Raw genomic sequence first — 24,136 nt, forward strand, 5'->3', positions numbered from 1 at the left:
AAAGGGAACGTAAAGGGCTAGTAGAAGTATTCTTATAATCGGAGCGATCGAAGCGATCGCGTAGGTAGAACGGAATAGTTGAGATAGTCGGATGATACGGCATCGCGATGTACGAACCGGATCCGTAGAAATTCGTAGAAACGAACTTTTCCGACCGTCCGTCGTTCAACGATAAATATGAATTGAAAAGAAAAAAAGGAGAAAAAAAGGGAAAGAAAAAAAAAAAAAAGAAAAGATCGGTCGTGGCACGTTTATATCGGTCGTTATCACGGCATTCGGTAATTCGGATCGATCACGTTTTAAGAAGAAAAATCTTGGTTTCAAGGGTAGAGTAAGAAACGAATTTCTCGAATTGGTCGGTTCGTCGCCGTTTTTATCATATTCTATTAAACCGATACTCGGAATTTACGAGACAATTACAAGGTGGGTTTCGTTTGTGATCGTGACCGGCCGGCCTGTCGGCCCGCTCGAAAGAACGAGCGAGCCTGTATTGAGATCGTGGGCCGGCGCAGGGACAGCAGGAAAGAAGTAAAGATTTTATCTCACGCAGCTGATCACCACTCTCGCTTCGGTCGAGAGCCGAGGGAACGATTTCTTTTTTTTCCTCTCCTCTCTTCTTCTTCTTCTTCTTCTTCTTCTTCTTCTTCCTCTTCTTCCTCTTCTTCTTCTTCTTCTTCTTCTTCATCCTTCTCCCCGACGTCGACCCGAGAGGAGGTTTCGCGCGCGAGAAACAGCCGTGGATTTGCATGCGATCAGTTACCGATTAAGCCCGATAGAATCGGGTGTTATTTCGCACGGAATCGATGCCCGCTCGTCGCCTCGTCCTGTCCAACCACGAATAAAACCATCGATAAGGGAATACTTGAAAATTGGAATGGAACGTTTCTCTCTCTCTCTCTCTAATTAACCGTACGTATCCATCGGTAATGCGTGCGAATCCATCGATCGGTAAGAAGAGAAAATTGACGGAAGAATCGTGTAAACGAATCGCCGCGTGGATCGCGCGCGCCACCGAGAATAGAATAGCAGCGTAGCAGATGAAAGGATGGTTCTATCCTCGATCGGCGTATCGATCAGCGGCTGCCGGCGATGGGAAAAAAGGAGAAAAAGGGGGAAGGAGAGGAGAGAAAATCGGGCGGTCGTGTTCGTAGGCCGGATGGAATTCGGCGAGTGACACCACCACGAGTCGGCGGAATTTGAGCGTCGCATAGCCCGGGTGGCTCGCGGTCCAGGGGAGGATGCGTCTCTTTCTCCCTAGGCCTTGGTCGACGTGGCTCGTTACGAGCGTCCTCGCGATCAGTTTCGTTTCTGTATATACGTACGCGCGCGTACGTGTTACACGGAGAGTCCGGATCGGGAGTTGGCAGCCCGATGTTCCAGTTCCCTCGGCTGCATTCAACGCGCGAGCAACGTGCCGCGCGTGCTGATACTCGAGCTTCTGTTTGCACTACTTTAGCCGAGCGAGGTATGCGGTCCACGCCAGCCTTCCCTTTCCGTCTTCCATTCGCGCGATTCTCCTCCTCGTCTCGACCAACTTCTCGGCCCGAAACTCGAGAGAGAGAGAGAGAGAGAGAGAGAGGGAGGGAGGAGATGTCAGGGTTAAATCGAGCAATGGAGAGATTTCTCGAGTCGTGCGTGCAGAAGACGCGAAAGAAAAGTGCGTTCGTTTAGCGTAAGGAGCATCTCGACATAAAGAAGTTATCTTTGTTGGAAGGAAGGGAAAGAATGGATTTTTTTACGAACGATACGAATTAATCGAGTCGGTGTATATCGGTATATATATATATATATCGATAGTGGTAACGAGTGGTAAACGAAATGGTGCGCGTACGAAGTACGTGCAAATGCGTACCATGTTCCTTGACTCGTTGCCAATTCGAAGCGTGCGCGAAACGTACGTACGTACGAATGCGAGTGGACGCTATTTATCACTTTCGCGTACGCGAAAGAAGAGAGGAAACGACGAACTTATCCGTTGGAAGAAGAAAGGAATAATCAGGATCGGCGGGAAAAGTGTTTAGCCGACTAAATGAAATCCAAGTTGGAGGGCAGTCCGCTTAATAACGGAGAAATCTGAAGGGTGCCGATTTAACTCGGCCCATGGCGCGAGCGAAGAAAGGAAGGAAAACCGCCGACTCCGTTGGGTGCGCTTCCCACCACCACCACCATCATCACCACCACCACCACCACCACCACTACCACCCCCTTTCTCTTCCTTCACCATCAATTATTATCGCGTTTCGCACGGGTTCGCAGGGCTGACGCCGACGTCGTACGCGGGCCACGATTGGGCGTCGGAACGCTTCGCGCGTCTCCATGGCGACCGACCCCCTTCGACCAGGCTTGGCCAAACGTGGAGGGGACGAATAACTCGCGAAAACACGTAAATTAAACGCACTATGGGGGTTGATGGGGCGGAATGGGGCCGAGTGGGTGTCTCAGACCGTGAAACATAGCCGTCATAAGCGGATATTAAAACGCGTTTCCGGGATAGGGAGAAGAGGAGGAGGAGGAGGAGCAAGAAGACGAAAAAGAAAAAAAAGGAAAAGGCATCGAAATCTATTTTTTCTTTTTAAATAAATAAATAAACGAAATTATCGGATTTATATAGAACGGATGAAACGAGAAGAGAGAAAAGAGGAGAGAAAAATAGAGATAAGAAGGTGAGAAAGGAGGAAAGAAGGAAGGAAGGAAGGAAGGAAGGAAGGAAGGACCGCGCGAGTACGCGTCCCGAACTCGCGCTACAACTTTCCCTATATGCGTTATTTCGTTCGACGTCGCCGGTTTTTCCGCGTATCGCTCGCGTTGCTACGCCGAGGAATGAAACTACTCCAATTACCTTGTCAATTACCTCGATTGATGGCCGTCGCCATATTGATTTCACGAACGATCGGAGACACTGCTTCTACCTTCTTCCTACCTTGATCCGCTCCCGGTCCGGAGTAAGCGATAATTCTTGGCTTTTGCCACCGGATCACGCCTGCCCTGAACACGCCTCCTATCCCGATCGAACGGATCGCTAATCCCAAGTATTTCTCACTCGCATACGCGATTTCTGCGTATCCTCCGACGGACTAAGATTTACCATCGTATCCGCCGTCGTAAATCTGACTCGGATCTGGGAAAAAGTGTATCTCGGCGCGTAAGACGAGGATCCCGTCGGTTTTCCCGACCGACGAAGCTTCCTTCTGTGGGGACGGTTATCGGACGCTTAATGGAAGGATTGGATATTCTTCTTAACGAGAGACACGGAGCGCGTTGCACAGGTGCACGCGTTTTCGATAACGGTACGGAGGAAGAGGAGACGCATAGATTATCGTGGAGACAAGTTGTGTCGTGTCGTGTCGGGGACGATCGACGGGGACGGGCCCTCCGCCAGCTGACTGCCGACGAATCAAAGCGTTGCAAGGTGTCTCCGCTCTTGTCACGCTCGTTCCAACTTACGAATACCGGCGCGAGACGTTTATTTATATTATTCCCTCTCTCGATTCCGATCTCGCCGATCTACTCTCGTCCTCCTCCTCCTCCTCCTCCTCGATACCGATACGACGACCTCGTCGCGACGAGACGAGACGAGGAGGAGAGAGACAGGCGCGCACCGTTTTCCGTTTCGCGAGTTAAAATTCCTCGCCGTCCGTGTCCGTTCGTGTCTAAACGCGTGTTCGGTTATCGCGTTTGTAGCGCGAACGTACAACCGAGACGTTTGCATCTCGTCGCGAAGAAAATATAACGGAGCGGAGTGGAAATGGCCCGCGCGACTCGAGTCGTGTCGTAAAAACGTAAAAACGATGCGGGACGAAACGAATCGGAGATAATACAAGCGGCGTTGGAACGTTAAACGTTTAACGCGCGTTGACCACATGGCTCGTGTTCTCCAAGTTTACGAATCGCCGCCACCGTTCGTTCGTTGAAACTCTCCAGGACGAGGACGAGGAATGGGAAGTTAAAGAGTAGCGGTTACACGCATTCCACCTCTCCTAATGCCGAAACTTTAAACGGAGGAGAAACGGCCGCGTCCCAAATTAGTCTTCTTCTTCTTTCGCGTTGACGATTCGATATTCCTCGTCGACCGCGCCTCCTTTTCTCGCGTTCGAAACCGAACGGAGTATTATTCGCGGGTGAGTAACGACTAAGCGGTAAAAAAGCGATGATTTCGATTGGATGCGGCGAGAATTGGATGCAAAAGGGAGGATTTGGAAGAAGAGGAGAACGGGAATATTATGAAAGGAGAATATCCGTGCGCTCGAGTTGGACGCGCGTTGGAATTAGGGAGGGTGGCGGGACGGGATACGCTCGGGGTACACCTCGTGGAATGAAAAATCGGTGCGGCGGGGCAGGGTGCGCGCGGAACCACGATGGCCGGTATCCGCACGAAATGGCGGTTCCTTTGTGAGGGCCGGATCCCGAGCGGTGATCGCCCAGGGTTTTTACCCCGTTGGAATCCGCCAAACACTTTTACGTACGCGCTCGGCCCATTGAAATGCAACTCGCGCCCTCGTTTGCTTCGTTCCCCAACTCGACCCCCTCCCACGCTCCATACCTCCTCGCTTCGAAGATCGTTGCTCGATAAACCGTTAATCTGCCTTCCTTTCTTCCTCGCGATCGATCTTTCCGTTTTTCTCCATCCGAGCCGACGCACCGAGCCCACGGATAAACGCTTCGAAATATAGGAAGAGGAGGAGACGGAGGATCGTCCGCCTCGAATTTTTTCCTTCCTTCCTTCCTTCCTCGAATTTTCCCAACAATTTTCGTTCAGCAACGAATACGAGGAGTTTTCTCGCTCCTCGGCCAAATTGATCCCGCCGCTTTGAAATCTAGACGCGCGCGTGAAGGAGAAAGAGGCGGTTCGTTGCGAAAAAGCGACTCGCGAGTTGTGGACACAATAGAGGAAAAAAGTTTATAGGTCGTAAAATAGGTGAGGTAGGTGGGCTCGGGTCGCACGCGGCATCCTGAGAATTCGTTCGTATATTTTCGCGTTGGATCGCCAAATTTTATCCCCGGTTCAGGCGAAATGCGGCAACGATCCGAGATCGACAAGATCGATAAAATCGAAAAATAACGCACGATGGACGATGTTCTTTCCAAAAATCACGGTTGGATGGAGGTGTTGCTCGTCGAAACGAAGATAACTGGGATCGAAAATGTATGTTCCTTTCCGTGTATTTTGCGCGGAAAGAAGGGGATCGGCGCGTGGAAAGAGCGACGTGGAATCCGGAGTTGATTATCGGGGAAAAACGCGACTGGTTGCAACGTCATCGGAGAAAATCGAAGCGACGACGATTAACGGCGCGAGAGAAAACGGGTGGTGGACCGTTTAAAACGGAATGCGCCGATCGATCGACGCGTATGAACCTTGGCCCGATTCCCGCGAGCCCTGTTTTTTCCCCTCCCCCCTCACGTTGGACGCATCCATCGGATAGAACTAGTTTTGTTTCGCGTTTATAGTCAGGTGGTGATCGTAGAAGGGACGATCCCCGTTCGGGAAAACGGGTAGAAGCGAAACGAAGGAGGGATCGCGTTCGTTAACCACGGACATAAGGTGTCTATACGTAGGTGACACGTGTTACACGAAAATACACAGGGTGGAGGCAGCGAGATAAAATTAGAAGGAGAGAAAAGCGCGTGGTCGAAACGTTTGTTTTACGGTCCCGCCCGGTTCCACGACATTCGCCGCAATTTTTCTTTCCAACGTCCGCTAACGCAACCGGCGCAGAGAACGTACCGAACAGGGGAGCCTTCCTCCTTCTCCGTTCCGGGAACGTGTATTAATAATAAAGAAATTTCGAGGAAAAAGCGAACAAAGCGATTCGATCTTTCTTTTTCCTCCGGGTATTAAACGGAATATTAATTAAGCGTCGACCGAAGAGGAATTGTGGGGGAAATAAGTGGTGGAGCGGATTCGAGAAAGAATGAAACGCGAACGCGATCGATTTGATCGGATCGTGGAGCTCGTAAATTGGAGCTCCGTTCGTGTTTACTTTTTCGAAGGGAACGACGCCTCTGAATGAGTTATCGCGGCGAAGCCTTGAACCCACGCTCAATTATCTTAATGAGCAGAAACGCCAATAACGCGCAACATTTTCAGGGCTACGTCTTATTTTTAAACCTGTTCCCGTTGACGAATTTGCGAATGCGAATCCTCGTCCCTAAATACGATACGATACCGTTTAAAGGAAGTGTGAATGAGAAAATGCTTGGAACGGTGAGAGAAGAATTTCGAAAACGCAGCGAGAAAAAGTACGAGGAAAAATGCTGCGACGCAAAATACTCGATGCATACCTCCTTTATGACACACGCAGGGGCAAATATTCCATTAAATCGATGTTTTTCTTTGTAACGGTATCCCGATGTACGCAAGAATCGCGTACACGTAATGCACCGCCTATCCCGTACATCCGCGTTCAATACCTTCCGTCTCGAGTTTTTTTTTCTTCAATTTCACCACGTATGAAATTTCGTTTCGTTCTGCTCGATCCGTTTGGTATTTCGCTTACGCCGTATTAATTCCGATTAGATCCGTAATCGATTCCGTAACCATTGTCACCGTACCTTTGTGGAATCGAGGATGCGCGAATATATCCGACGATATGGAAAATCATCGAGTATATCGAAATATCCAGCCAAATTTCGATTCATCCGTGTTACATCGATCGTACGTCGTGAAAGTAAAATTTAAAAATTTCGAATTTCTCTACTCCGAAACAACGGAATAAGAGTATCGAGATCGGGAGAAGTCGAACTTTCGTTTATAGGATACGACGAGTTGCGAAAATTTGACCTTTCTTTTCTAGAAAAATAGAAAAGGAACACGGAAATCTGGAAAGCAGTCGATCCGTTAAGATTCCAAAGACGAAAAACTATTTTCGGTAGAATCACGTGCGAACCACAATGCAGCAAAAGTCCCCGAGCTTTCCCTTTCCCGCATCGGTTAACTTAGATTCCTCAACGAGCCACCCATCAAAATGATAAACTTCTCTCCTCCCAGACGAGGAAAAAGAAACCGAGACGAGCGAGTCGGTGTATTTATTTTCGTATTATACTTTTTCCCGCGACGCCTCGAGTGGATAATGGCACAAATATCTCGTATGTATCTCGGATAGATAACGAGAAACGCAAAACTTGTTTACTTTGCCATCCGCTGATGCTATAAATTTAATAAATATACCTACTTGTCTTTGACGGAATGATTAAAGATCCTATTTTGTTTTTTTCTCCCCTTTCCCAAGGGATTACGACATTCTTAAACGATTTGGAATAATCCTTCCTTTTTCTCTAAAAAAAAAAAATTCCCTTTCCTTAATTTTTCAAACATCTCTGCTAATTTCGAAAATAGATTCTTATGTTACGCGATATTTCTTGAACGAATATTTTAAATTACTATTGCGTTTCTTCTTTTAATCTTCTAAATTATAAACAAAATATATTTTGCTGGTAAGTTAGGTATTGAAAATTTTTTTTGCATCAACGCCATCTCGCGTTTGGATCATCGAAGCTCCGACTCGTTATTGGCATAGCAGAATATGCAAGGAGGTATTCGAATCCCTGTGACGTCATAGACAAGGAAAGTAACATTGTGCGAGAAGGACAGAGAGCATTTCCCCCACTTCGATACTACATGGAAAATTCGCTAATTACTCCGTTTTTATGCAAAATTTTTGCACATTTAAGCTTGCAATTTACAGCCAAGAGTTCGAACTGACTTCTCGTATCAATTTTAATGTACAATTTTTCTTAATTAATTATTTATTAATAATTAATATGCCGTACTTTCTACCGCGTCGAAAATACTATATGGAAAATTCATTAACCACTCCTTTTTTCTTTAAAAATTTGATATTTTTAAACTTGTATCTTACAACCAGAACTTCAAGTTAGTTTCTTGTATCGATTATAATGTAAAATTTATCTCTAATAATTATTTATTAACGATTAACGTATAATATTTATCTAGAAGAACTATATCGAAGAGACCATATTGAAAATTCATTAATTATCCATCTTTTATTTAAAATTTCGATATTTTCAAGCTCTGAATTTAAAAATATCGAAATTTTAAATGAAAAACTAATAATTAATGAACTTTTTACATGATGTTTTCGCGTTAATAAATATCTCGCGTTAATCGTTAATAAATAATTAATGAAAATAAATTTTATATTATAATTGATACGAGAAACTTATTTGAAGTTTTAATTTGAAGATGTATGTTTAAAAATACTGAATTATAAATTTTCAATATGGCGTTCTCGATATATTAAAACATAACGCGTTAATCGCTAATAAATAATTAATAAAAATGAATTTTTCATTAAAATTGATACGAGAAATTTGTTTGAAGTTCTAGCTACAAGATACGAATTTAAAATTGTCTAAATTTTAAATAAAAAATTAATTATTGATGAATTTTTTAACTGGTATTCTAGAATTGGCGATGGAAATGTCTTTCTATGTATTCTTTTCACACAATGATGTTCTTCTTATCTGCGAGTAACCTCCTTGCATATTCTGCTATGCCAATAACAAGTCGAAGCTTCGGTGATCCAAACGCGAGATGGCGTTGATTCCAGAAATTTTTCGAATCTCGTATACCTTATAGATGAAATATATCCCTTAAAAATTTTTCAACCCGAATAGGATATGTACGTTAATTATAAGTTTTTTATATTAATAATATTGGATAAAACACTCACGATATAAGACATATATAAAATATATGTCGAAAAAAAAAATATTAAAAAATATAATTTTTTTAGGATTTAGTTAATAGCGCCATCTCTTCGAAAAATATTAAAACATATGGAATATCATTATTGATGATAAAGTAAATTTTTTTAAGGTCTTTGATTAATACCGTCATCTCTTAGAAAAGCACTAAAACCTTTTTTCTTTAAATTTTAATATTCTGCGAGAAGATGTCGCCACTTATTAAGAACCATTAAAAAAATTATTTTACTACTATCGATAACATTTACGATATGTTTGAATATTTTTTAAAGAGATAGCGCTATTAGATAAGTTCTATAAAAATTGATTTATATCTTTTTATATATATTACACGCAACTTATGCAATACTACGATATAATTTAAGATCAGATTATCCATTCTGTGTACCATATTTTAATAAAATTTCAATTATTTTTGAAACAAAAAGAAAAAATCTAAGATATTCGGAATGGATATTATCATCATGAAATGAATAGATAAAAAGTTTTATGACAATTTTATATTATTTATTTTTTATCACAAGAATATTAAGGAATAGAAATTACATTTTTACAGTAATGAATGCAAGAACTTGAATTAATAAAAATGGCAATGAATCGTGACATCAGGAAACAAGAAAAAATTATTCTAATTCAATATGAAATATAATTTAATAAAAATTTTATTAATACTATCAATGAAAATTCTTATGAATATTTGTTTACTGTACTCATTCTTGATACATAATACATCAAAAATTGAAATAATATACGCTATAATATACTGTTCCTGATGCAGAGATTAAATAATTGCGTATTTTCTATATTTTCACATGCTGTGAAATCCAAATAATAAGAATTATTGAATTCAATATTTAATATTTTTAATTATTTTGCTGCTGTGGTTTTGACCAATCTACATTCAAAATAAGATGGTCATAACCATAACCATTGAGTGTAGCAATAGCTTTTGCGGCTTCCATCCTATATTTGAAATGTACATATGCAAATCCTTTGCAAAGATTAGTTTGTTTATCCTTAGCGAGATAAAACTTCAATACAGATCCAAATGGCTTAACCAATTCATCCAAATCTGCATCAGTAGTGCTTTCCGACAAATTAGAAATACGAATAGCGGTAGTATCGTCGCGTCTTTGCATTTGCATAGAATCTCCACGTTTGCTCCCTCCATCGCGCATACCAGGTGGTATGTATTTGCTACCTTGAGGTTTCAACTCTGTCATTGTTCCAGGAGCACCAGTATTAACGAGTGGTTTCTTATCATCTGGTACTTTACCTGCAAATTAATTCCATATTTCCCATATATACAATGGCACAAATTTAAATAATTTCTTTTACAAATAATAATTCATAATGATAAAAAATACCTCCAGCAAGAACAGTATCTTTATAAGGACATTTGGATGTCCAATGATCTCCATTGCAATTACGACATTTAACTACACCTTTGTCTCCCATATTCTTCAACTTTTCAAGAGTATCTTCTTCAACTTTATTTTCTTCTTCTTTGCTAGAAATAAATTGCATGAAGACATCTTCACCGCCAACTGTAGTAGCAGGATTGGGTCCAGGTCTGTCATCTGCAGAATCTCCAAATTTGGCCCAATTTTTACGAGCAGCTATAGTTTTGGAAACTACACGTCTTTCTATCTTGTATGTACGAACAACTTTGACTTTTTTGTTGTCTTGATTATATTTATATTCAGTAAGAATTTTAAATCCATTTTCATAGGACTCTGAAGGTGGAGGTAATGCTCCTCCTTCTTCTTCAACTTCATCAGCCCAACTGGATTTTACTTCTGCCACAGGCATTCCAGAAATTTATTCAACTAACATAAAAAAAATTAATATAAATAATATTTTTATATATTGTCTATAAGTAATGAATGAAAAAAGAATAGATTAAAAATTATTTTTAATATGAGTATTTATAATATGACAGACACGACATAATAGGTTAGATAATAAATTAAAATTGATAAATAAAATAAAAATATGATTTTGATGATGTTAAAAAATTATTTATATCATAATATATAAAAAAATAATTAAAATTTAATAAATAAACAATGAATAAAAATAATATAATAAAAGAAATTTATGTATGAACATAATAACAAAAAATATGTTTAAGCTACAAAATAAAATTAATGTGCAAACAGAAATTTAGTGATTCATTTTATTAAATATATTTTGCTACAAATACTTACTGTTCAAAATTAATTGCACAAAGAATCGACGTGAATATGATATATATAAAAAATTGACAAGAAAGTAAATTCTATAATATAAATGAAAATGAGCCGAAATGGAGGAATTTCCGCATGTGATTGAATTGGTTTGTCAGCGGCTCTAGCGGTGATCTTTTGAAGCATGAATTCTCCGAAATTAATGGCGACGTCTAGCGTTGTCGTATTCAGTGTAAAAAAATAATGTTTTCCGGATCCGTACAGCGATCGTGTACGGGAAAGTATTAACAAAAGTAAATATAAACGTAATTGAATTCAGTGTGAAAGTAAAAGAGTAATCGCGATAATGGACCAGGCACCTGCAGGTAAGGAAAGAATGTTGTGATTTGGCGATTTGGCCAAGCGCGGTCTTGCACATTCCCACTCCGGGCGAGCATAACGTTCCATCTTTTTTATTAACCGTAATATCTATGATCTATCGTTCTAGCATTTTAGTTAGTCAGAATTGAGGATTTGTGAGTTTTCACGCAATGGAAATAATGAGATATGTTTAAAAAAGATAAAATGTAGATTTTAAATAGTAGGTTATGTAAACCTGTGCAACGTATTAGGCTACCATTAAAAAGCTATTCACTCGACGAGTTAAATTCTCCTCAAGCGAATCTCCGTAGATATATTTACAAAGTGATAAGTTACAAAACAGATTCAATATTTCAGGTTACGATGGGCTGATTTAGGACTGCATACTTTAAAAATAAGAGATCCTATTTCAGTACTGTATTTAAATATTGCCTTTTATATTGTAATAATTGTATAAGTAACTCATTGTTGTTAGGGTATCGTACTAATTCTTTTCATTTTGGTATAATACCCAGATACAGAGTTACGGAACATCATAGACAAACTGGCTCAGTTCGTGGCTCGCAATGGACCAGAGTTCGAGCAGATGACAAAAAACAAGCAGAAGGACAACCCAAAATTTGGTTTCCTGTTCGGCGGAGAGCACTTCAACTACTATCAATACAAAGTGACTACAGAGCAAGCCAGTAAGTGGGATACAGCCCCTTAACAGCTACAACAATTGAGAAGCATAATGGCCATGCTTTATTCGACGAACAAGGAATGACTTTGAAAAAGAGATACGGGTGAAAGGGTCTGAATTCGTCATAGTGAACATACAAAACTATTATTCATCGAATATGAGCACTTGATTTCAAGATTTTGGGATTACTATTTATTAAGCAGAATGCTTTAGCTAAAGACATATTCTATTTCTTGGCAATGGTGATTTTAAGAAGATGTAGTTTTAAGATTCTTACTGGAGCTTATCTAATATGGACTACATTATTGATATGTTGCTTCAATCTATGTGGGAAGTATAACCCACTAATACCCTGTAATACCCTAGTACTGTAAAAAAAAAAAAGTAAAAAATACATGTATATATATATATATAAATATAATACAGGGAAAGATTATAGTGCTCCTAAAAGACTTACCGAATTTTCAATATAATTCTCTCATAAATGCCAAGAATTTTATTATGCACTGGTAGAAGATAAGACTCAACAGAAATTGGACTATTTGTATACTTTTTCAATATCCATTGAAGGAATCAAACATCTTACAATAATTCACCGTCATTCGTTTACAGTTTTAAAGCAAAAAGGAATAAATCCAATGCAAAATGCAGACCCACGTTTAAACGTTTCGCAGCAGCAGCAAACAGCCGTTACCGTCGCGCAGCCACTGAATAACGTCAATCTTGCACCTGGCCTAAATACTCAAAATAATGGATTAAACCCGGTTGTGGGAATTGGACCAGTGGGAAATCAAGGTGGTCCGGTTATACCTGGAGTACCAGGACAAATTGGAGGGCCAGGAAATGCAGGACCGCCAATTGGACCAGTTCCTGGTGCTATGGGAGGTGTGAATCCATCTATTGGTGGTGTGAATCAACCGGTTAACATTGGAGGACCTCCTGGATGGCTTCAAAATGAGTTAGCAAACCTTCAGTCACAGCAGACCACGTTACAGGAACAAGTTAGACAATCAGAACAAAATTTGGCTGCGCAACATGCTGCATTGATGGCACAACAACAAGGAAGGGTTGAGGATGCTGTGAGACAAGCTCAAGAAACAGCTTTACAAAATAGTGCACAAAGCACAAATACAGATCTTTCTGCATTTGATGCAGTATTACAGCCTATCATTGACAGCTGCACAAAGGACAGTATAAGTGCAGGAAAAGCCTGGATACTCCAAAATTCGGTTACTCCGCAAAGTAATCAAGTCGTTGCGGATCACTTATTGAAAAAGTAAAAATTATATTCGATTTTAACAATATATTATTAATATTAAAAATATATATATATATATATTAATTTTTATTTATCTTTTTCAGAGTGATTCAGGCAACAAATTTTAGTCATAAACTTCACATCATCTATCTGGTCAATGATGTCTTACATCATTGGTAAGTATAATATTTATTTATAACTGCAAATTTTGTATTTTGTAGAGATCGAATTTTTTAAATTAAAGTATATTTTAGTCACTGAATGCAAGATTTAATACTTCAATTTCAGTATAAATAATATTTGTAATTATAAAGTTTGATAATTTTTATGAAATTATTATCGTGCACGATATTTAATTTTAAACTTCTTTAGTGCAAGAAAAAAATCTATGGATCTTCGCAAGGCGATGGAAAGTGTTGTTGTTCCCATGTTCTGTAACACTTCACTAGCTGCATCAGAAGAACAACTTAATAAATTAAATAAACTATTAAGTTTGTGGGAGTCAAAAAATAATTACTTTGATGAAGGAATTATAGATAAATTGAAACAACCAAGTACATCTTGGTCTGAATATCAGGCTAACTTGGTTGCACAACATGCCAGCGCTATTACACCAATCACTACATCAACAAAACAAACTTTTGATAATTATCAAGCACAACATCAAGCATTTGTTACACATGCTTTAAGACAAATTCAAAATATCGAGCAACAAAAAATTGCAATTGATCAACAATTGAAAGCTCCTCCTCCACCACCACCACAATTGGTAAGTTAATTTTATCTCTTATATATATTTTATATATATGTATACATAACATATAGTATGAAATATTTTGTTTTACAGAATCAACAGAATATGTCTATGCCACCTAGTCATTCCGGTCCTCCAGCTCCAATAAGCACAGATGTAAATTTCAGTCAACCACCACCTGGATGGGGTGTACCACCTGGAAATGAACCTCCACCATTTTCAAATGTTCCATTACCAGATTTTTCAAAACCTCCACCTGGATTTGGTCCACCACCTGTTATACACGAGCCTTCTGTTGAAGATTTAATGCCCAGTATGCCTTATTACGAACTTCCTGCTGGCTTGATGGTGCCCTTAATCAAATTAGAAGATGCTGAATATAAACCTTTGGATCCAGAAGCGATTAGATTACCACCTCCTGCCCCTCCAAGCGAACGACTAGTAGCTGCTGTCGAAGCGTTTTATGCACCACCAAATCATGACTCTCCACGGGACAGGTAAGATATAATGCAAATATAGACTAATGTAATATTTAAAATTTTTAAATTTTATATTATAATATTATATTGTAATTACAGTGACGGTTGGGAAAAATTAGGTTTATACGAGTATTACAAAGCAAAGAATGCCGCACGTAAACGTAAAGAAGAAGATATAATAGCTGGTATAAGACAAAAATCAAAATCGCCATCACCAATTTTAAGGCCAAGATCTAAAAGTCCTAGTCCACCAAAGAAACGATATCGAAGTAAATCGCGAAGTAGATCACGTTCAAGATCCAGAGGTAGAAGCAGATCTAGATCTCCCGCTGCCAATCACAGACGTAACAGTCGTAACAGCAATCATAATAACAGAAGCAGAAGAAGGAGAAATAGCAACAAGGATCGAAGTCCTGATAGGAGAATGGATAGGCAAGATCGAAGTCCAACTCCGCCCAGTTTTCTGTGAGTATTACTAAACTAATAGAAAATGATATGTATGAAAGTTCGATTTCTAAAAGAATTAATTTCTTTTAGCGGATCAACTTACAGTAAAGCTCCTCAAGAAATTAGCCTCGACGAAAGTAACAAAGGTCACCAGTTGCTCAAAAAGATGGGTTGGGGAGGTGCGGGACTTGGTGCCAATGAACAGGGTATTGAAGCTCCAATATCGGGAGGTGAAATTAGAGATAAAAATGATCAGTATAAAGGCGTCGGTATTAATCTAAATGATCCATATGAGAACTTTAGAAAGAGTAAAGGTCAAGCATTTATAACTAGAATGAAAGCGAGAGCGGAGGAACGTGCCGAAGAAAGAGGCGAACGGGACTGAATATAATCGAGATAAACAATTAATTTGTCTATAATCGTTTCGATGAATATAATTATCGCATGCAGCATGAATTCGCATGCTCCCACAATTATAATCGACACAAGTTTTCAACAATCAATCTTTTTCAATCAATCGTAACACATATAATGTTTTTATTCAATGATTTTAATATTTTTTTCAATCGCTATTAGGCTAACGAATAGTTTATATCAATTTCCCCATCGCGTTATATCAATATTATATAATAATTGTTTATTATTGAAATTGCAAAGTTATAACTATATATGTTTTAGAATTTTATATTCTCGTTAAAAGTAACGATCAATTATTTCATATTTTTAAATATTTCAAAAAAACAAAAAATACATCATCTAAATATAGTGTCGATCATTCGTGGGTGCAAACCATTTATCTGTATATTTCCAAGTGAGGAAAATACTACGAGTGAATGATGAAAGAAAAGAAGAATTGTTTATAAAAATAATTATGTACTTGTCAATTTATAATTAAGACAAGCGATATATAAGTTTATGATCATATGTGCACCAGGAATATTACAAATTTTATGGTGCATAATGCAAAAAAAATATACGATTTTATGCAATTATCTTGTACATTATGTACAAAACTACTACTCGATTTTCGGCAAGATTATCGTTAATGATAATACATGATTTATCTATTACTAATTTGAGATATCTTGATAAAAATAACCGAAAGATTAATCAAAGTCGACCAACCGCACGGTTAACGTCCATCGCGAATTAAACATGCAACATTATATATTATATTCCATATAACATCTACTAAAATTAATTTTGCTCCAATGTAAAACAGTGATAAACTAATTTGCTAAATGTCTGTATAAGAGAATAAGAGGATCTTCATTGTGCAGTCATCATTCGCACGTGGAAAAAAAAATGGAACTAAAAAAAGTACTTGTATTTAGTAAGTTAATATAATAAATGACTATATTGGATACATAAGAATAAATTGATAAATAAATACTGTATGTTCAAACACAATGATAGAAAAATTATAGAAAAAGAACAAGGAAAAGAAAGGAAGAAATATAGATTAAAATTAACAACTCTTCAATTTAAGAAAATCTCAACATCCGATGGTATTGTTAATTGTCAGAATTGCCTTCTTGAACTCCCCCAGCGGCAGTAGATATTGAAACCGAATAAATCCAACATCAAACCGGTTTCACAGCGATAAGAGTCAGAAGTTACATGCTTGGTGGCGTAAACAAAGCCACTATGTATTCTTAATAGTTATCTTACAAAATCGTCTTCAATTTTAATATTCTTTTTATAATTATGTTTTTTAAGTATTTTTTTATCCGTATACATTTATATTAAAGTATAATATGTTTTTACAGATTTTTAACATAATAATGAGATGTTGGGATTTATTAGATTGGAAAGCGATAATTTATGGTTTTTAAAATGATTGCGTATTTTAATTTTGATTCAATAATCGCTTTTCTTCTTTCAAATACATCATTATATAGTCGAAATATCGTTTCATAACATTTTTCAAAAGTTTTAAAGATAATTAGCTCGAGAACCGTAAACATTAAGATCAACGATGATTCTGCAATATCCAGCGCCCTTCTTCAGAAATAATTTCGTTGATGGCAAAGGTCGATGATAAAATGCAATAAATGAAAAAAGCAAACTGGAATTAATAAATTAAAACACTTGGTTTATAGGAGAATAATTTCTGTTGTACAATCTATGTAGATGGTATTATTGTATCAATATCTTCAGATATAATTGTGTCAATGCACTTGATAGTTATACGATTCCAAAAAGAAAAAATCAAAATAATTTTGACGATTTTATAACGATGCTATAATTAAACACAGTTCAATTCATTTTTTAAAAACTAGGACCACATGTTATGAAAATCAAGATAAATGCAATAAGAAAGAATTACCCAAAAAAAAAACGCGTTTTTTACGAATGGATGCATTGTTTATTTTGAATCGAATGATTCGACTATATTTTAAAAAAAAACCGACTACATTCGTATGTTTTATATACACACATGCATACATATATAAATTGATACAGCACGTTTAAACAAAAAATAATACTGAAACTAAAAAGCATATAAAGAAAAAATAGATTATGTTAATAATTTTGGCATGCATCCACACTGGATATTTGTTGTAAAAGTATTATTCTTAAAAAATATTTCAATTTAAGAATATGTTCTTAAAAAGAAATAATTACCAGAATAAGTGAATTAATATATTTAAAAAGTATATATATATTAATCTCTTTTAAATTAATATTTTACGTATCTGTGAAATTTGAAATCATTTTAATTTATGCTAGTAATCGTTCATTCCGTTCTAAATATGCTAGTAAAAGATGAAATACTGGTTATACTCATGAAACAAGAATCTAATTTTTTGAATTGTAAAATATGAATATTAATAATATTGATAACACTTATAATTGTATATCGTATACAATTTGAACTTCGAAAACAATATTCTGCATAAATGCAATTTATTAAATATTTTACTTCGTATTATCTAAGGATACCAACTTTAACAAAAAGTAACAAATTATGAAATTCCACATTGTGCTTTGATTTTTTCCGCCTAAGATATAAAAAAAAACATTGAAAAAAACCTAATTAATAATAAAATTATAGTTTTCATTTCGTCAGATATCATTTTGATCATGATTGATCACAATTTTTGTATCAAGATAAATTTCATATTATTTACTAGTAGATGCTATCATTTTACTCTTGTTTATCAAGATTTTCATGGATATTGTCAAATTATTAGAACGATTTACCTTGGACGTATTACGTACAGAGATCCATATAAAGACATATCACAATTTTGTTGCAATCAATTGCGACATATTGCAATATTCCATTATGTTATATGATAAAGGTAATAACAGTTTATGAAGTTAGAATATATAATATAAATTTTCACTGAATAATTGAAAAACTTTCGATATTGCAAAATATACACATATAGAATAATTTTAAAAATACAAATTGAATATGTTACCATTAACCATTATATGATCAATGATTTGATGAATAGTAAATTCAATTACTTATATTGCAAAATTTATGCATATTTTTGCATATTTTATAAACATATATATATAAAACAATAATGCAAAGAAAATAAGTTCTTCTTATAATCATTTATTCATCGATTCTTATCGTTACGTACGTTATCTTTTTACGAAAATACAAATCACGATCTATCAAAGATAACAGATGACCTCAAAGTAATTAGAAACCGGATTTTGCACTCGAACCGCGTATTTAGACCGGAAGTGCGTGTCTCTGAAGTTCGCTTTAAATAGTCGCTCACTGTTGACTTCCTTATATGTAGGTATGAATAAGGAGAATTTATTATTAATTTCAAATGAACATTTTTTGGTAGTCTATTTTTAATATTATGATAACAATTATAATTAGCTTTGTATTTTTTTTTAATAGTGTCTTTGATGTGGAATTTTATTAAATTTATTAAAGTTAGACATCGCAAATATTCAATTTTTCAATTTTTACATAAAAAAAGGAAAAATATATTACGTCCTACAAGTAATTTATGAATAAAAATCATTGAGTAAAGTCAGCAAATATTAAAAATATTATCGAAACGAAAATATTAACTTATTTTTATTTATAAATCGATGTCATTACAAGTTCTGCATTTCGGTATATTATATTATATTTATAAAAGAAAAATCTTAAAGAACATAAATATTTTATATTTCTCTTTTTTTTTTTTTTTCGATTGCTTGCCGCCTTTTCTTTTTCTCGCAACCGAAAGGTGCACGCAAAGAGACGCCACAACGAACGTATATATCGGCATACCTACGTGTCGGCTGACTCGGACAGAGAAAACAGGTTAGCGTGACTTGTGAATTAGAGAGAAACGTGTGCATTCGCAACAACGGCAGTGGATCGTGGACGAGGATAGATAGTTGGATACTGGTGAGTAAGACGAGGACAGTAAGAAGGCACCGCGTTGCATTCCACGTGATCGAGAGAAGGGCACGCCTCGGCCGTCGAGTCACGCGCTCAACCACGCGTTTACTCTTACCGACACGTGCACGCAATGTGTCCGGCCGGGCATTCGGTTGAATAGAGATCTTGTTATTTTACGTGTACGAAGCGCAATGACATTTCTTAAAGGTTGGTCCATTATACATATCGATTTACGAAAGATATAATATCGTTTCGTTGCTTCAATTTGATTGATTTTAGAAATTCAGTTTTTTCATGGATCTGTGTAAATAATTCTTCGATTGTGTAATGTCTCATCTATGTGCTGTCTTTTTATATAAAATTATTGATTTCGATTAAAGTGATAGAAAAACGGATAAATATATTAAAATAGTTCACATTAAAAATTTTTTGTTGAATTTGTCAAATAAATCATATATATTAATTAAAAAAAAATATTATTAAATAACTGTTGATTTTTAAAAAAATTGAAATTCTATTATGCAGTTGCATATATTGATTTTTAATTTATCGAGAATATAATATGTATAATGTAGGAATATATAGAGAGTATAATTTCAGAGTTATTATTTTTCATTAATTCTTATATTAGTATTCATACCAGATAGTTTCTTTATTATTTTCAGATATATTGATTCTCGAATCTCGAAAATTAAATTGAATTAAATTTAAATACAAGGTAATAAAATGTACTTGTACATTGTTTAATAAAATTTGCACGATAAAAAGAAGAGAAACATTCGTGGGATTCTCAGGTTCAAGTATGAAACCAGTTCGGAGTTTGTTTCTTGGGAACGTGCGGACCTATCAGGATTTCTTCACGGGAATCGAAATCTACTCAGGGTAAGAAGGGAACATGACGTAACGTCTATAATTATGTATCGGCCAGGCGAATGTTCTAATTTGCCAAGGACAAACGAGCGGACATTTCTGCGAGACGTGATTTTCAGGCGATAATCGAGGGGAAGCACCTCGATGCACTCGACGATGCAATCACCGTGACGTAATTGCTTTCACGTGCCCTCACTCGACCCTTGTGTAACGTTCTTTTTCTCTCTTCCTTTTTTCTTTTTTCTTTTTTTTTTTTTTTTTTCGCCGTTCTAAAACCGTGACCACATCAATTTCACTTTATCACGTCATTATTAATTCAACGTTCTTCGGTTTTACGTAATGCGAATTACGTGTTCTTCGAGCATTACATAAAAATTAATACGAAGGGTCCAAGAAATAAGTGACATATTTCATCTATCAAAACTTCGAAAATAATAAAAATTCTAATCAATAATGAAGTTTATACTTTGTAATTGTAATAGACAATGGCCATCGAAATGCAAATATCGTTGAATATTCATCGACATGCATCCAGCCACAATAGTAGTTATATTTCTAAAAATCACGATAGTCATTGTTTAAACAATGCATAATTTAATCTTTGTTAAAAAAAAATCCGTCAAGTGATAGAATTCAGAATCAAAGATCCGTCACTCTAGAAAGAACTCTAATTGCTCCGTCTCGTGATAGAATTCAGAATCAAAGATTAAAGATCTGGCTATGATAACGACACTATCAGATTTTTTTTTATACGAGTATATATGTACAACTATTCGAGTATGTACCGAAATATTATTGCTTGAACAGTCAATTGACGAACATTGAGTTTAATAATTTCGTTTCAGAACAAGCACGAAGAGCAAGTCGATTAATGCACGACACAGGACACGTAATGGTGTACCAGATCAAGAATAGCACGGAGTTGCCACAGATTGAGTTTATTTTCTCCTGAGCCGTGTAGAAAATAAGACTATCTATTTTCGAATCGGTTGGCGTTATGCACGTACTCATGCATACGTCAAGTTCGTAGTTGCTTTAAAGGGAGAACAAATCAAAAAGTTTATTTTTTTATATTGATTTACACATAATATATATTGAATATATATATTAAAATTTCTTCAATTTGAGCATTGATTGAATACGATCATGATTATTTTAATTAAATATAAATAATGATATAATTTTTGTTTCGCGTAAACATAAAATTTCATTGTTTTGATTATTTTTTAAATTATTATATTTAAATAAAAAAAAAGGAATGTATCATCTTTGACACGTAATTTATGATTGAAAAGTAAGAATTAAGCATTGTATCTTCAATTTGCTAAAGATGTTATAGATGCTCTGTTTACAGATTGAATCGTTCATCTTGAATTTACTTATCCAGTAGTAAGCTAACGTTTACACAAGCACAAATGCTTATACTTTCTAGTTCGTCTATAGACGTTCAACATCATAAAAATGTTTCGTAATGCGTAAATCTCTGCTGGCAAAAACGCATCGTTAGCCACATTCTTTTCACGCGTTCACTATAATTTTTTTTTAATTTTAATGCAGTCGCGCGATCGACTGCATTAAACGCGTGATCACCTGCACGTGTTTAATTGTGTGAGTACGTGCATGTAATGGAAACAAGATCTGGATTCCACAGGTGACCCGCAAAACTAGAAAAGTATGTCGCTTGTAATAAAGCATAATGATCAAGATTAAAATCATTTAATTTTGCAGTTATGTCGGCTAGATACTGTTTCTAATTTTCTCCTTTTTTTTATGTTTCATTGTCCATAATGAAGTCGTATAATGTTACTCATAAAGATTGTCACTTTGTTAAATTCTACTATCATATGTATTTTTTTTTAAAATACGCATGATTGGAAATTAGTCGTAACGCGTTTTCAAATAGTTATGTTAATGATAGATATATAAAATATTGATTTTAATTGTGTCCAAATAAATTTATTATCCATTTTAAAAACTTGATCGTTCTAATCTAATCAAAATCATGTAAAGTACATATATAAAATTTATTTTCCAATTAAATGTGCTCCAATAATTTATATAAATTCGTATTCATGCGAAGTAGCTATATTGATGATGAATAATTAAAATTTAATCTATTCGTTAGAACGATCAAAATATCCGGGAGGATGCGATATAACGTGTACGTGAACGATCCACAGAAAGAACGCAAACGCCACAATATAAACACATCATCGAATCGAGCGCGAACGAGAACTATCATTACCGCGTCCTCGTGTCACAGCGGAGCTTGAATACCCGTCGAGTTTGCGGTCTTGTAAGTACTCTGTTTTAATCCAATCGGAGGAAAGAAGAAAGAAAGAACTCACGACGCATAGATCGTGATCGAGAACAAACAAGGACAAGCGGAATGAAACAAAAGGGTGAGGAGAGATATGATCGATAGTTTCGAGTTAGGAGAAGGGATGCAGCCGTTGAAGAGAACCAAAGGAGAATGATGAGGGAAAGAGAGGTAGAGCGAGCGCGTGACAGAACACGTGACCGGGAGCACACGGTGCTCGCGTGACCGGCCCCGTGACGTCACGCGCACGTGTCACATAGCGTGGTAACCGCTTATCCCTCTCTTCGTTCGACTCCGCGTCCCAACGAGCGTTCCACACCTTCCGTGCCCCTCCACATATTCACCACTCCCCGCGTTGGTCAGTAACGTCTCAAGTCCCCACTTTACCCTCTTCATCATAGACTTTCACCGAGAAAGTTATCTTTTTTTCTTTTATACCTTACCACCCCCGCAATCTTAATACTTTTGTCGTGTTTGTTCAGATGTTATGAACAAATGTGAATTTGCATCATCGCGTGGAATCGTTACGTGATGCGGCACGATCCATCTTCAAATCGACTAAGAATAAAAAAGTAGTTAGTTTCTCTTCAACGAACATTATCGAATCGTATGGACAAGATTCTAAACGAAATGGAAGGGTGAAAGTGTGCGCTTGAGAAATTTACTTGATTTTATCGCATGATATCGGATGATATTAGTTATACTAAAGTGTTTTAGTATCGTGTTTAGTATGGTACTTTCGAGAGTCGTAAAGTAATTTTATCAGTGACACGATTATTTATCATTCAAGGTACATACATTATTCATTTTTTTATTGTCTTCAATGGAAATTTGTGATCCTTAAATTTTTGATATGATCGAAAGAAATAAGTGTATCTATTTGATACACTTAATATTAGATCGGGATACGAATTTATTTTATGTTTATATCATGATGAATGCAATACATAACGATTTTTCATTATTATTATCAATTAATTATTATCTCCATCAATTTATAATTTTAAACTTTTGCAAACAAGATTTTAAATTATCAATGTATTTCATTACTATGGAATCTGTAACTTATCTTGGAACAATACTTTTATATTAAATTATGAAACAATTATTGATTTTTAAAATAAGATAATTGATAAGAGAAAAAATAAGATCGATTAGAAAAATAATGTTTAGGTATAGATTAATCTTTTTTGTTTTTGTTTTTGTAGAATATACAGCATGCGTATCGCGAAAGTTATTTCGAGATCATCATATCGATCCACGCGTAATATTATCAACACGTGATGTGAACTAAGAACACTGAGAACAAATTGTCTTATCAGAGAATTTCGCAAAGCTCCGTAAACGCACACTCATCGGTATGTTATCGTCGCTGAAAGATATCGTAGATTACGAAAAAAATCAAACTACGTAACAATTGTCCAATTACTATCTGTCATAATTTAATTATTTTGATAAATAGATGAAGATAATAATGACAATGGTATCTGTAAACATTCATTTGGAACGAACGGCAAAAATTACTTTACTTTATTAATTTATATTAAAAGTTTGAGTCGCGTGGTTCCGAGATCGATAGTTCCATGCCTGAGATGGTTCTGGATCGCTCCCACCAGTGGCTTGCGTGCCACACCGCGGACCATCGCGAGAATCGAACAGGGCCGCGCATTATACGCGTAGTGTA

The 24,136-nt window shown here is 36.3% G+C and overlaps 3 protein-coding genes and 1 long non-coding RNA gene across 7 annotated transcripts in view; 3 read left to right on the forward strand and 1 right to left on the reverse strand.

Moving 5' to 3' along the window:
- Positions 1–9,209: 9,209 nt before the first annotated feature.
- eIF3g1 (eukaryotic translation initiation factor 3 subunit g1) lies at positions 9,210–11,074 on the reverse strand. Its single transcript, XM_086907450.1, has 3 exons — positions 10,935–11,074; positions 10,092–10,553; positions 9,210–10,000 (listed from the first exon to the last, which is right to left on the reverse strand). Exons 2-3 carry the CDS (start codon positions 10,534–10,536, stop codon positions 9,588–9,590), a joined length of 858 nt encoding a protein of 285 aa, XP_086763576.1. The 5' UTR covers positions 10,537–10,553; positions 10,935–11,074; the 3' UTR covers positions 9,210–9,587.
- A 61-nt stretch (positions 11,075–11,135) lies between these two features.
- On the forward strand, positions 11,136–18,447 carry scaf6 (SR-related CTD associated factor 6). 4 transcript variants are annotated; one of them, XM_003697329.4, is made up of 8 exons: positions 11,136–11,278; positions 11,789–11,959; positions 12,568–13,231; positions 13,318–13,389; positions 13,586–13,982; positions 14,061–14,464; positions 14,546–14,911; positions 14,984–18,447. In XM_003697329.4, the coding sequence occupies exons 1-8, from the start codon at positions 11,260–11,262 to the stop codon at positions 15,276–15,278; spliced, it is 2,388 nt and encodes a 795-aa protein (XP_003697377.1). In that variant the 5' UTR covers positions 11,136–11,259; the 3' UTR covers positions 15,279–18,447. The 4 variants fall into 4 exon arrangements, with proteins under 4 accessions (XP_003697377.1, XP_031774859.1, XP_012347124.1 ...); XM_031918999.2 differs by lacking the exon at positions 11,136–11,278 and adding an exon at positions 11,298–11,685; XM_012491670.3 differs by lacking the exon at positions 11,136–11,278 and adding an exon at positions 11,316–11,374.
- A 594-nt stretch (positions 18,448–19,041) lies between these two features.
- Positions 19,042–21,863, forward strand: LOC147657694 (uncharacterized). The gene is made up of 3 exons (XR_015291869.1): positions 19,042–19,469; positions 20,057–20,144; positions 20,978–21,863. It is a non-coding gene; the product is annotated as an uncharacterized LOC147657694 (long non-coding RNA).
- Positions 21,864–22,516: 653 nt separating this feature from the next.
- cwo (transcription factor cwo) overlaps positions 22,517–24,136 on the forward strand; it is a 35,014-nt gene continuing 33,394 nt past the window's right edge. The window contains exon 1 of the mRNA XM_086907449.1: positions 22,517–22,534. The gene's annotated coding sequence lies outside the window, so the exon portion shown is untranslated. The remainder of the gene's footprint in view (positions 22,535–24,136) is intronic.

This window comes from Apis florea, unplaced genomic scaffold, assembly GCF_048593485.1.
Source record: "Apis florea isolate Af1SG1 unplaced genomic scaffold, ASM4859348v1 contig_2897_pilon, whole genome shotgun sequence".
In the NCBI taxonomy this organism is placed as follows: domain Eukaryota; kingdom Metazoa; phylum Arthropoda; class Insecta; order Hymenoptera; family Apidae; genus Apis; species Apis florea.

What these genes read in the sequence shown, in the direction of transcription:
- eIF3g1 (XM_086907450.1), bottom strand. Translation starts at nt 10,536, where the DNA reads ATGCCTGTGGCAGAAGTAAAATCCAGTTGGGCTGATGAAGTTGAAGAA. An exon ending in AGATACTGTTCTTGCTGGAG is followed by an intron (nt 10,001 to 10,091) that starts GTATTTTTTATC and finishes ATTAATTTGCAG; the next exon opens with GTAAAGTACCAGATGATAAG.
- scaf6 (XM_003697329.4), top strand. An exon ending in CTCCACCACCACCACAATTG is followed by an intron (nt 13,983 to 14,060) that starts GTAAGTTAATTT and finishes TTTGTTTTACAG; the next exon opens with AATCAACAGAATATGTCTAT. An exon ending in CATGACTCTCCACGGGACAG is followed by an intron (nt 14,465 to 14,545) that starts GTAAGATATAAT and finishes TTGTAATTACAG; the next exon opens with TGACGGTTGGGAAAAATTAG.